The sequence below is a fragment of the Podarcis vaucheri genome (genome assembly GCF_965113315.1).
Source record: "Podarcis vaucheri genome assembly, chromosome: 14".
Taxonomy (NCBI): domain Eukaryota; kingdom Metazoa; phylum Chordata; class Lepidosauria; order Squamata; family Lacertidae; genus Podarcis; species Podarcis vaucheri.
Window position 1 is genome coordinate 10,265,043 of NC_138752.1, and position 13,146 is coordinate 10,278,188.

The 13,146-nt window shown below is 39.0% G+C and overlaps 2 protein-coding genes across 7 annotated transcripts in view; both read right to left on the minus strand.

Annotated features, from left to right (window-relative positions):
• Positions 1-13,146, minus strand: part of PPCDC (phosphopantothenoylcysteine decarboxylase) — a 165,537-nt gene that overhangs the window by 60,084 nt on the left and 92,307 nt on the right. The gene's annotated exons all lie outside the window — the stretch shown is intronic.
• Positions 532-8,180, minus strand: TERB2 (telomere repeat binding bouquet formation protein 2). Of its 6 annotated transcripts, none has more exons than XM_082198848.1 (7): positions 8,044-8,180; positions 6,115-6,196; positions 5,129-5,268; positions 4,740-4,801; positions 3,666-3,739; positions 2,269-2,357; positions 532-693 (listed from the first exon to the last, which is right to left on the minus strand). In XM_082198848.1, the coding sequence occupies exons 1-7, from the start codon at positions 8,126-8,128 to the stop codon at positions 548-550; spliced, it is 678 nt and encodes a 225-aa protein (XP_082054974.1). In that variant the 5' UTR covers positions 8,129-8,180; the 3' UTR covers positions 532-547. The 6 variants fall into 6 exon arrangements, with proteins under 6 accessions (XP_082054974.1, XP_082054976.1, XP_082054977.1 ...); XM_082198850.1 differs by lacking the exon at positions 8,044-8,180 and adding an exon at positions 7,910-7,934; XM_082198851.1 differs by lacking the exon at positions 8,044-8,180 and adding an exon at positions 7,611-7,764.

Sequence of the window (13,146 nt, forward strand, 5' to 3'; positions counted from 1 at the left end):
TTGGATGTGTTGTCAACTGCATATTTCTACCTCACAAGCTGTGCCAGGAACAAGAACGCAAGGGCCTGCTGGATCAGGCTGCTGGCCCATCTAGTCAACCAGCCTGTTCTCAAAGTGGCCAACCAGTTGCAAGTGGGAAGCCTGAAAGCAGGACCTAAGATTGGGCTGCTAAAACTTATCACCCTGCAATTCAGAATGCTTCTCCTTGTATTATAGATGGCCTTTGCAAGCAACCAAAGCAGCTTCATTGAAAACTAGACACACACATCTGTGCAGAAGTAGTAATACTGAAACCATTGCTATTTGGCTTAAGTAAATTCTAGTAATAGAACAGAAATAAAACAAAATTTTTGGTAGTTCTGAAATTATAAATTATTTACAGAATTTAACTGTTCAAATTCTAAAGTATCGTGCAGGACAAAACGTTCTAATGTAAATTTGGCAATCCTTTCAGGATAAAATTCAGAGTAAAGCACATCTGGCAAAATTAAGAATGAGGATCACAAGGAAGAATATTCAGAGGCAGGGAGAGTTTGTTAAATGTTACTTATAACTTCCGTTTTAATTTTGATTTCCGATCAGAGAAAATACTTGTTTCATTTGGAATCCAGTATGCCAAGTAATCAGAGCAGCCAGGAATGAAATCCTGTATTTCTCCAAGGAATTTGTTCATCTCTTTAGCAGAAGGATAACCTGTGAAGTAAAGGTTAAAAGGGACACATTTCACAATCTCAATATTGTTTTAAAAAACACAGAAAGAAATGTTGCAAATCACAGAAAGAAATATTGGAAGGCCTTAAAAATTGCTTAATTACAAAGCATTTTTTTTTTTTGTTGGCTGGGGAACCCTTGTGTTTCCACTAATGGGACACAATTAGCAACTTGAGAGAAGGTGATTTAAACAGCACAGAGGAACAGGGAAAGAGTTTTTAAAAAGCCCTCCACTAGCCCAACAACCCAATCCTACACACACCTGCTCTTAAAATAATGAAATTTTCTGAGAGAAACAGAAAATTCAGGGATAACTCTCCAGTGTCATATTTCATTTTGTCCTGATCCCCAAATGGGACAGCTGCCTATTCCTGCACTGCAGGGGGTTGGACTAGATGATCTGGCTGGGTCCCTTCCAACTCTACAGTTCTATGATCTGATGTCATAACCCAAGGACAGGAATATAAAGAGAGATATATATCATTAATTTAAATTGTGTCTACTTGCATGAATAAATGTAATATTATTTTGACTGCAGCTTTTTAAAAACTATTAAAACTGGATGAAAAGGATTGCTTCTGTAAATCTAATTCAATTTTAATATCTGAAATCAATAACAAATTCACTTCAGCCCTGTCAGAAACTGTTGGCAAAACAGATGAAATGAAATGAATTGAATCAGACTAATTAAACCCACACTTCACAGTTTAAACCACTTCACTGAGGTCCAGTCTTGTCACTAGAGATAGAGGTTGCCTCTGTGGCATGGAGTGCCTTTTACCAGATATGTTGCCTCTGTGGCATGGAGTGCCTTTTACCAGAAATGTCTGGCTTGCCAGCTATGACCACTTCTGGACAGCAATAATCTGGCTAGAGTGATGGTTGGATTATTACAATGGTTGGATTATTGCAATGTGAGTTATGTGGGACCACCCTTGCAGGAGGTTTGGGAGCTTCAGTTAGTAGAAAATTCACCCACATTACACCAGTTCTAAAAAGGTTAATTCTTTGCCTTCTTTCCTGGGCCCAATTCAAGATGCTGAATTTTATCTAACTAAATTGAGACCTGAATTCCTAAAGAAGTAGCTGTCACAAAGGACTCTGGTCTCCTGCCATTTCTCTAAGCCAGGCTGTCCCATATCTCCCACCAGTTCTATTCAAATGCACTTAAGGATGCATACCTATAGTGTAGTTTGTGGAGGGTGCTGGGAATTGTAGCTCTCTGAGCCATTAAGCATAGTTCTCAGAATTCTTTGGGAGAAAGAATGTCCCTTCAATTTGCTTTAAATGTATGGTGTATACTGTGTACAGAGCCTGTGTCTCTAGGAAAGCCACAGTTGTTGAACCAGGGGTTTCAATAGATTTTTAACTTATCTAACTGAGCAAGTTATAGTCTGCCATTCATTGATGAAGATCAGATGAAAATTTGCTGCTTTTAATCTTTGTTTTGTGTTTTATTGTATTGGCTTTATGCTGTACTTAAAACTGAGGTCATGTGCATGACCTGTAGTGATAAATCCTAATTGTGATAAATCCTAAACTACGCTTTGTTCTTACCTATCACCATATTGCTTGCTGGATAATCTTGTAGTGGAATATATGCCATCTTCACTGTTTCTACTGTCCCTGGGATTTGATTGTCTTCACTGTAATTTCAGACAGAAATTTTGCTATTATTTACACTTTCAAAAGCCTTTTGTTTTTTACAACAAGCAATATAACACCAGAGAAGTCTTTTAATTCCAGATTATTATTTTTGTTTTCCATCAGCTTGCTACTCAAGGGACAAGAATCTGCCCTGAAGAAGGAGATTTACAAGAGCATAATTTTTAACTTGTGCTGCTTTGTATTATCTAGACCCAGCCTCCAGCTATGATTCATCAGACATTTATATTAATGAAGCAAACAGGTTCAAACTGTTAAAAGGCACCCTCTCTTCATAAAGATTCTTGGAACTGTCAATTCCCTGGAATTACTTTGGTTGGAAGTCATGGGAGCTTACTGTGAACAAGTTGTGACTTCATATGGAACATACACTGAAAGCCCATAATTTTCCCAACAAATCCTGGGAACTGTGGTTTGTTAAGAGGGCTTTGAATTGTAGCTCTGATGTAAACCGCAGTTCCTATGAGTCTTTTGGGCAGTCACATGCCAATATATATCGCTGGTGTACACAACCAGCGATATATTCTAAATATGTTGCCAGAAACAGATTTTTTAACTTACAGGATTTCCCCCAAAATGGGAAAATCAAGATGAAGTGGGGGAGCATACAAGCTGGCATTTTGATGCCAATAACATCTTGCAGACACAGAAAAACAACAAACCTGCATTCATGAGGAGCACTATTCCCACAAACAAAACCTGTCCAGAAGCACCATATGATAAAGTGGAATAAAACCAATATAACTGACTTCTTGTAGAGACCGCCCTGTATGACTTCTAGTATGCACTGCCCTGAGACTTCCAGGCAGTATATAAATTCAATAAATAAATAAAATAATAGGCCAAGGCAATGGAACAAGATGCATTAAGTAACCTGATGTAGACATCTTTTCTGGCTGTGGGAGCTCAGTTGAGCAGACTAACTTTCTTTCGTTCAAATTACTTCCCTTCTGTGAGGGGAGCTAATTAATGCTTTCATATCGGGTATCCAAGCTCAACTTAAGAGTAGACCCACTGAAATTAATAGACTTAAGTTAATCATGTTGATTAATTCCAATGTTGATTAACTCTGGATACAACTCAAAATCTGGGCACTGTTGATAAAATTACTGTTGGTGGAGTGGTAATGATATCGGACATTTACAATAAAAAATTAAGAATTGAGAACTAGCTGTGGGAAGTGACTTTAGCTAATCCATACTATCACTGAACACATGCCACCACCAGTGTATTTTAGCTACCGCATAAAACTACAGAACTCCAAAAATATCATCTGATACAAAATATACCTTTTCTCCAACCCTTTCTTGGCCTTTATCTCTTCTTCTACCCTGTGGCACTTTACGTCAACAGGTTGACTGGGCTGTGGGTATAAAAAAATGGCCATAGCTGAAACTGGGCACAGGACTCAATGTAGCAATGCAGTTTTATAAAAGAGATAGGAATTGGCTCCAAAAATATTAAAAGTATTATTAATTATTGCCACCAATCCATGCGTTATTCAGTGCTGAGCTACATAACACCGGAGTCAAGCTCAGTCTTTCACTCCTGTGTGGAGAGTCATTGGTACTGAATTTTTCCTCCTACGGACAAGACTCACATCCTTATTAGGCAATTAGCATGGAGGTGGATGGGTGGGAACAGAGAAAGAAATGGGCAGAAGGAGAGAGAGTATGGCAGTAAAGCAGAGGGAGGGGTAAGCATGCAGAGAGATAAGCTTTGGAGGCTGGTCAGTTAGAGAGAATGGGGCATTACCCCACCTACCTCAGCCAGGCCCCATCTGCCTGCCTTCCGACTTAATGTCAGGGCTGCCCTTATATAAGTGATCAGGGAGGAGGATGGGGTCAAAACTAGCAGTCCATCTGTCATTGGTTCTGGCTACACCTCTGGCCTCCCTGCCTTTTGTCCCACCAGCTCCAAGGGTCATCAGCCCCCACAATAAAATATTTGAAGGGGCTGGGCCCCCACAAGGTTGATGGGCATTCCCATTCAAATGATGGGACCCTTGGAGCTGGTGCACTTCATCATGTGATTGTTTATTCAGGGTGGGGCTTACCCAAGCCCCACAATATTTTTTTCAAGTTGGTACCCTGGTCATCAGCCATCACAGGAGACAGGCAAAGGGAGGAGCAGATAGAGACAGGCAGAGAAGCACAGAGGGAAAGACAGGCAGCTCTGGAGGAAGAAAACTACATACCAAGTTCATGCTTTCAGCAAATTTCAGTTATTTCATTTTGGAGTACTATTCCATACTGTACATACAAATGCTGTATGTGAAAATCCAAAATAAAAAAGTTACAGACCAAAACAGACAACTAAATTAAAATAAAAATTATGTAACGTACATTCGATAGTCTTCTTACCTGCAACTTCAGAGGGTTGGAAATCTGCTCCCATATAAAGCTGCCATTTTCCCCCCTAATTTCTGTAGGGATTGCAAAAGAAAAGAGAATCAGGCTTTCCATGCAGCTTTATCAGATGATGCAGTGTAATGGCCATCACTTAACTAACAATGTTTGCTGCTGAAGTGCTTCAAGGACCCATTTTAGTTAGGCAAAAGCACTTGAGGCAGGTGCTCAGCTGGGTTGGTGAGGGATGTGTGGCCTGGTGAGAGTGCCAAGGGTTGGACAGAGAAAACTGAAGGACTGCTTTTCACACATACACACACACACCATGCCCAAGGTTTCCACCCCTGTCTTAAATAACAAGTTTAATATTGAAATGGGGGGGGGGAATACTTGTGCCCACCCACCTTGCTGCAAGCAGGCAGGTAGAAGGAGGAAGTGCCCTAATGCTGTTGAGTTTTTTGTTTCAGAGTTGACACATGCCGTAAGATAAGAAGAATGAAAAACAGTGACTCTGTCTTCTAGATAATCTAAGCTCTGGTGTATTCTAGAGGAAGAGGAAGGGGGTTAAGGGGGTTACAGAAATGAATATGAAACATCCAAACAATTGTTTTAATTACAGCTTTCAATTAACTCTCAAGCAGGACGAATTCCTCCAAAGATCAGCCAAGGTAGAGAGGATTTGGAGGCATCCTTAAATAGAATTAGTTTATTTGTTGCTATATTTTTTACCACCACAAGGGAGTGCTGCTAGGATATTTTGCCTTGGCAGCAAAATGCCTTAGATCAGGAGTTCCCAAACTGTGGTCCATGAACTTCATTCAGGTGTTCTGCAGCCCATATGTGGATTTGTGGTTGGAGATGGCGCATCCAGCACATTAAATATTCATATTGAGTTTTAATTGCATTTGGATTGTTTATTTCCCACATTGTATTTAACAGTGTTCCAATCTGAAGATAATGGAATTAAAATTGTAATACTATAAAATACAATAAAACAATATAGTATCTAGCACAGGCAGCACATGACAATTGCTACAGCAATCCAGAAAAATCATTAAGTGGTCCACTAAGAGCCTCAGCAATTTTCATGTGCTCGTGGGGGGGGGGGAGAGTTTGGGAACTACAGCCTTACGTCATCTCCATTCTCAGGTATATAGGCAATATAATCCACAATATATAAATATCCTCCATCCCCAAGCTATAAAATATCTGTGAGATACCTCTTGCATTTCCAATACAAAAGGATATTTTAAACCTGATTTACATCCCAACACTTCTCCTTCCGGAAATTAAGCAGTAGAAGCAGAAGCTTCTAGTGTACAATGCCCAGACTTCAGACCATGTATGGTATTGATAAAAACTGAGCTATAAAGCCAGCTACAAAATATACCTTTTTGTGTCAGGGTGGGAAGCATCACTGCTGAACAGATAATCAGCAGCATCCTGGTTTGTGATCACTCCTCCTTCAGCAACTGCAGAAAAATGCCACAAGGGAATGATCTTTCTTCTTCAAAATATACTTACTCTTTGAAATATGGGTTTTGAAATTTGCAAACATGCATCCCTTGCATTGAACTGTTGTTGTTTACTAATTCTTTATTAAACTTTTTTGAAGATGCAAATTAAAAATGAAGCCAATCAGAATCAAGGGGTGAGTTATTAGCATAACAGGCTGAAGGCAGCTTAATAACGAAACATAATGGTATTCTTAATACTTTCTCCTTTATGTTATCTTTACAGGAATTTCTTTACAGGGCATTTCTTGACAGAGTGCAAGGTGAAGAGATAACTCAAAAGGTTCATAGTTTATATTGAGGGTTGCGGAGCCGACATTATTCTTTGCACTGGTATAGTCTCTCTTGCCTCCTTGCTAGGAGGGGAAATAACTCGGTTGCAACAGAAAAAAAATAATGATCTGCCATGCTTTTTTGGCCTCCTGCCTCCATCCATTCACCTCTGACCTATCATAGACTTAGGGGACTCAGTCCCTTGGGCAGCAAAAGCCAACCACCCCTCTTTTTTCTATACCAATAGATAGATAGAAAAATAGATAAATGTTTGCTGTGCTGGAGCTCTCCGTCCCTTCAAAGCTAGCTGCTCCCACCAACCCCTCTCGATCCCATCTCCCATAGTATCCCATAATGACCAAACCCCTAAATGTTAACTACAGGGAGCACGCTAATAATTAATTTTAATTTTATATTTAAATCCTTGTTATATTCATATTGTCCTTTGTATTTCTGATATATATATATATATATAATGATCTGCGATATTGTGTGTGTTGCGGCTGGTCTGTGACCGTATTAATAAATTCATTCATTCATCTCCCATAGGAGCCAAAATAAAATATTTGAGGGGGCTGCCCTCTCCCCCCCAAAAGTTGGTGGGCATTGTCATTTCAAATGATGTGAGTGCTCCATGACATGGGATCGATTTTGCAAGTCAGGGCTAACTTGCCCCCCATTTTTTTCAATTTGGCACCCCTGCCAACTCCCTGCCCTCATTGAAAACACTGAATTTTACTTTCACCCTCAACCTTCTCCTCAGGCTGAGGGATATAAGATCTCCTCCTTTCCTTCCTCAGAGTGTCATGATTTCCCCTCACCCCAAAGGCCACGAAGCTCATGGCTGACGCTTTGAGAAAACCAGGCGCTGCAGCCCCTGAACATCCTGTTGTGAGGTAAACGGTGGCTCTGACAGGCCTCCACTTTCCCGCCTTTTTTTTTTGATACAGTGAAACCGAAATCCTGCAGAGAGAAGGAGGGAGGAATATGTCTCCACCCGCTTCCCACAACTACATTTGACCAATATGTGCACACGTTTTCCACAGTGTATTGAACACAAACGAGAGAACCCACACACAAAAAACATGCTTTTCCTCACAGGAATTCATGGCGTTTTGCACACAGAGGGTGTCCGAGGCAGTCTCTCCCCCCCACCCCAATAAAGGCTATTTCGATGCTACTGACTTTGCAGCATTCCTGTCATAATTTAAATCAATTAATTGTGAACAAGGCCAAATCTAGGTTTTGAAGGCTTGTGCGCAAAGTCTCCAGTGCTAGGCCCCTACCCCGATGGTGGGCCTTGCTGGGACTGCAATTGTGTGAAAGAGGATTTCTGATATATTTCGGCTGCTAGTGCCCGTCTTGGTAGCATAAAGGGCAATAAAACGGAAAGCCTACTTGAAAACATCTTATAACATGGGGTCATAGTGAAATTAGGGACTTGATTTTCCATTGACAGTTATGTACATCTATCACAATAAGGGATGGATGAATTTGCCAGTTTCCCCAGTTTCTCATTTTTCCAATCTTACATTCAGTTTTCCACATTTTCGCAGGAAATCGCAAAAAAATGTTTTGTTTTATTAAAAAAAAATCCTTATAGAAATTGATCAGCATTTTTGTATGACTTTCTCCTTAAAAATAGCACCCTTCAACCCCAGCTAGCACTGCAGTAGGGTAGTGTAATGAGTGCAAAACCTGTGTAAGCCAGATAATAATGGTCTACAGACATAAGCATTTACCCTTTATTAAGACTATTATTTGTTTTTGTTTTTGTTTTTTTTAGGGAACACGCTGAGTTTATTTTTTTTATAAAATTTTTATTGATTTTACAAAGTTTTTTAAGACAAACAAACATATAAAAAGACATACACACACGTATAGTTTCATAACATTTTTCCATAAACCTCTTTTCTCAGGCTCCCCCATACCTCCCCTTTCTGCATCCCAATGTCCAAAATTTTTTAGCAACTTCTAAATCTTTCTGTCCAACCTCTGTCCTTTTAGTCTTTTCTTTAATCTAATCTTATATCACTGTAACCCTTTCTTTTTCAAAACCTCGACATTCTAACATTCATCAAGTTTATAGTAGTCCTTGAGGTAAATTTTAAATTTCTTCCATTCTTCTTCCGCCGTCTCTTTTCCCTGGTCACGGATTCTGCCAGTCATCTCAGCCAATGTCATATAGTCCATCACTTTCATCTGCCATTCTTCCAAGGTGGGTAGATCTTGTGTCTTCCAATACTTTGCGATGAGTATTCCTGCTGCTGTCGTAGCATACATAAAGAAAATTCTATCCTTCTTTGACACCAATTGGCCGACAATGCCCAAGAGAAAGGCCTCTGGTTTCTTAGGGAAAGTACATTTAAGTACCTTTTTCATTTCATTATATATCATTTCCCAGAAAGCCTTAATCTTCGGGCATGTCCACCAAAGATGGTAGAAAGTACCTTCAGTTTCTCTACATTTCCAACATTTATTATCAGGCAAGTACCACCTATAAATCATTTTCATAATATTTTCCTTTAAGGCATTACATGCCGTAAATTTAATACCGGTGTTCCACAACCTTTCCCAGTCAGCAAACATAATGTTATGACCAATGTCCTGTGCCCACTTGATCATGGCTGATTTAACTGTTTCATCTTGTGTATTCCATTTCAACAGCAAATTATACATTCTTGACAAATTCTTAGTATTGGGTTCTAACAGTTCAGTCTCTAATTTTGATTTCTCCACCTGGAAGCCAATTTTCCTATCTTGTTTGTAGTTCTCCATTATTTGATAATAATGGAGCCAATCTCGTACTTTAGGTTTCATTTTCTCATAGCTCTGTAATTTCAATTTGTCTCCATCTTGTTCCAAAATCTCCCAATACTTTGGCCATCCGACCTCCATATTGAGTTTCTTCAGTGCCTTAGCCTCCAAGGGTGACAACCATCTAGGGGTTTTATTTTCCAACAGATCTTTATATCTTATCCAAACATTAAACAACGCTTTTCTGACAATGTGATTTTTAAAGGCCCTATGCACTTTGATTTTGTCATACCATAAATATGCATGCCAACCAAACATATTATTAAAACCTTCTAAATCCAAGATATCTGTATTCTCGAGGAGCATCCACTCTTTCAACCAGCAAAACGCTGCTGCTTCATAGTACAGTTTTAAGTCCGGCAGGGCAAATCCCCCTCTTTCTTTTGCATCTGTAAGTACTTTAAATTTTATTCTGGGCTTTTTGCCCTGCCAGACAAATTTCGCAATGTCTTTCTGCCACCTCTTGAAACAGTCCATCTTGTCAAGAATCTGCAAAGTTTGAAACAGAAATAACATTCTAGGCAATACATTCATCTTAATAACTGCAATTCGGCCTAACATTGACAATTTCAAATTTGACCATGTTTCTAGATCTTTTTTAATTTCTAACCAACATTTTTCATAGTTGTCCTTATACAAATTCAAATATTTAGATGTCAAGTAAACCCCTAGGTATTTCACCTTCTTAACCACCGTCAAACCTGTCTCTTCTTGAAATTTCTCCTTCTCCATATCTGTTAAGTTTTTTCCTAAGACTTTAGTTTTTTGTTTATTCAGTTTAAATCCAGCTACCTGGCCAAATTGTTGAATTATCTCTAACACCCTTTTCGTACTAGTGTTTGGCTCTTGTAAAGTCAATACTAGGTCATCTGCAAATGCCCTTAACTTGTAATGTTTAGCTCCGACCTGTACACCTTTAACCTGCTGGTCATTTCTAATCATATTCAGCAACACCTCCAGAACCGAAATGAAAAGCAATGGGGAAATTGGGCACCCCTGTCGTGTTCCTTTTTCTATCTTAAGTTCCTCAGTTATCGCATTATTTACAATCAGCTTGGCTTTTTGTTCAGAATATATCGCACCCATACCGTTCTCAAATCCTTGGCCTACCCCCATCCCATGAAGATTCTTTTTCAAAAAGCTCCAAGAAATATTGTCAAAGGCTTTCTCCGCATCCACGAAAATCAGCACTGCTTTAGTGTTTATATTCACCTCTAACTTTTCCAAAATGTCTATTATATTCCTTACATTGTCTGATAGGTGCCTTTTTGGGAGAAAGCCTGCTTGGTCCTTATGAATCTTCTCCATCAACACTCTTTTAAATCTTTTTGCCAAAATGTCTGCAAAAATTTTGTAATCCACATTAAGTAATGATATTGGGCGGTAGTTCTTCAGTTGAGTCTTTTCAGTCTCTGTCTTTGGTATGAGTGAAATATACGCTTCTTTCCACGATTCAGGTGCTTTTTTTCCCTCTAGGATCTCGTTGCAGACTTCCTTTAACGGTTGAACCAACCACTCCTTCAAATATTTATAATATCTGGAAGTCAGTCCGTCTGGCCCTGGAGATTTGCCCAATTGCATGTTCTGAATGGCACCCTCTATCTCTTGTTCTGTTATTCTCTGGTTTAAATCCACCTTGCTTTGATGAGAGATTTTTTGTAATCCATATTTATTAAGGAATTTATCTATATCTTCTTCGTTTTGTGGTCCTTGAGAATAAAGTTTTTTAAAATAACTCAAAAAGCAATTTCTAATCTCATTAGGTTTAGATATGTTCTTTCCGTCTACTTCTAGGCTTGTAACTGTATTTAGTTTCTGCCTTTTCTTCAATTGCCATGCCAAAAGTTTGCCACATTTGTCTGCCGATTCAAATGTCTTTTGTCTCATTTGCTTTATCTTCCATTCAATCTCTTGGTTCATCAATTCCATATATTGTGTTTGATATAACTTAATCTCTCTCAAGATCTCCTGGGACTTTGGCTTTGCTCTTAATTTTTTCTCTCCTTCCTTTATCTTTTCCAAGATCTTTTCCTTTTTCTCATTCTGATTTCTCTTCTTTATTGAATTTTGTTGAATCAAAAAACCTCGCATCACAGCTTTACTTGCGTCCCAGATCACTCTTTTTTCCACATCGGCCTTTAGATTTATTTCAAAATAGTCCTTTAAAGTTTTTTGGGCCTTCATGTGGATCTCCTTATCTCGAAACAGGGTGTCATTCATCCTCCATCTAAATTGACCAGTTGTTGTAAGTTTCATTTCCATCTTCACGGCGTTATGGTCGGAGCAAGTTTTTGGGCAGATTTCTACCTTCTTAATCTTTGGAGCCATCCCACTAGTAATCCAAATTTGATCAATTCTGGTCCAGGTCATCATTGCTTGGGAGAAATAAGTTCCCTCTCTCTCAAGAGGGTTCCTTGTTCTCCATATATCTATTAAGTCCATATTTTCCGTCATTTCAAAGAAGGTCTTCGGGAGTCTCCCTTCCTTGGTGACTGTCAATCTTTGTGCCTTGTCCATGTTTGTGGAGACCACACCGTTCATATCTCCCATAATTATCATATTGTAATCCAAATAGTCCATCAAAGTTTCATGAAGTTTCTTGAAGAATTCTGCCTTGCCTTCATTTGGTGCATAAATTCCAACTATCAGAAATTTTTCTCCTTGTACTTGTATCTCAACTGCCAGATATCTTCCTTGTTCATCTTTAAACATCATTTTTGGGACCCACTTTTCTTTTACATAAATCACAACTCCTCTTTTTTTGACTTTGTCCGATGAGATGAATTCTTGTCCTAATCTTTTGTTTATGAGTAATCTCCTGTGAGCTCTGGTTATATGGGTTTCTTGTAAACATATCAAATCCAGTTGTTCTCTGTTCAGAATATGAAAAACTTGTCGTCTCCTCAAAGGCATGTTGAGCCCATTACAATTCCAACTAAGGAATTGCAGGGCCATCTTGTTATTTTTCTGATACTCCTCCAACAGCTCCAAGTTGTTGCTCTTCCTCTGATGGTGGTGGGTTATGTCCAAACGATAGGTTCATAATGTCTATTGCTCTCCTCTGTTCTGCAATTGGGTCCACAGTTCCCTTCTGTAAATCCTCTCGGTATCTTTCCAAAAATCTCTCTTTATCTTGTATCGTCTTTATTTTCACCTTCTTTCCCTTGTAGTCGAAAGACAGTCCCTGTGGGAATTCCCACCTGAAGAGGATAGTGTTCTTCTTTAGCAGATAAACCAAATCCTTATAGAAGGCTCTCAAATCCAAAATATGTTTAGGGATATCTTTAAAAATCTGTATAGATGAGTTTTCAATTTGCAAGGCCTTTTCGAAATGTAGTTTTAATATTTTGTCTCTTTCTTCCTTAGATCTAAGGGTAATCAAACAATCCCTCGGAGTCTTTCTGTTCTGTCTTTTACCCAATCTGAATGCTGTTGTAATTTTAAATTCATCCTCCTCCAAATCTTCCCAGCAATCAGCGAACTCTTGTGTTAAAAACTCCACGAGATTGTCTCCTTCGTTCTCTGGAATTAGCCTCAATTTCAAATTTCTCTCTTTTCTCTGTAATTCCCACAAAGCCAGAGTTGCATCATGTTCATGCACCTTTTTAGCAATCGGTTCTAAGTTCTCTTGAGTCTCTCCAGCAATGGTTCTAGCTTCTTCTGCAATTTTACGTGTTGCAGAATTTTCCTGAACCAGCTTGTTTATAGATTCTGTGTTCAAGTCCAGTCTTGCTGTTAATTCTGTTAATTTCTGTGTATTTTCTGAACTCTGCTTTGTTAGAGTCTCCAGGGATTGGTTTATCTTGAGTAAAGCTTGT

Bases quoted from the DNA above. Each gene is read 5' to 3' on its own strand.
- TERB2 (XM_082198846.1), bottom strand. From the start codon at position 7,353: ATGAGCTTCGTGGCCTTTGGGGTGAGGGGAAATCATGACACTCTGAGG. The intron at 3,740-4,739 runs GTAAGAAGACTA...TTATACCCACAG, and splicing joins CCAACCCTCTGAAGTTGCAG to CCCAGTCAACCTGTTGACGT. The intron at 694-2,268 runs GTAAGAACAAAG...TTTACTTCACAG, and splicing joins AGCAAGCAATATGGTGATAG to GTTATCCTTCTGCTAAAGAG.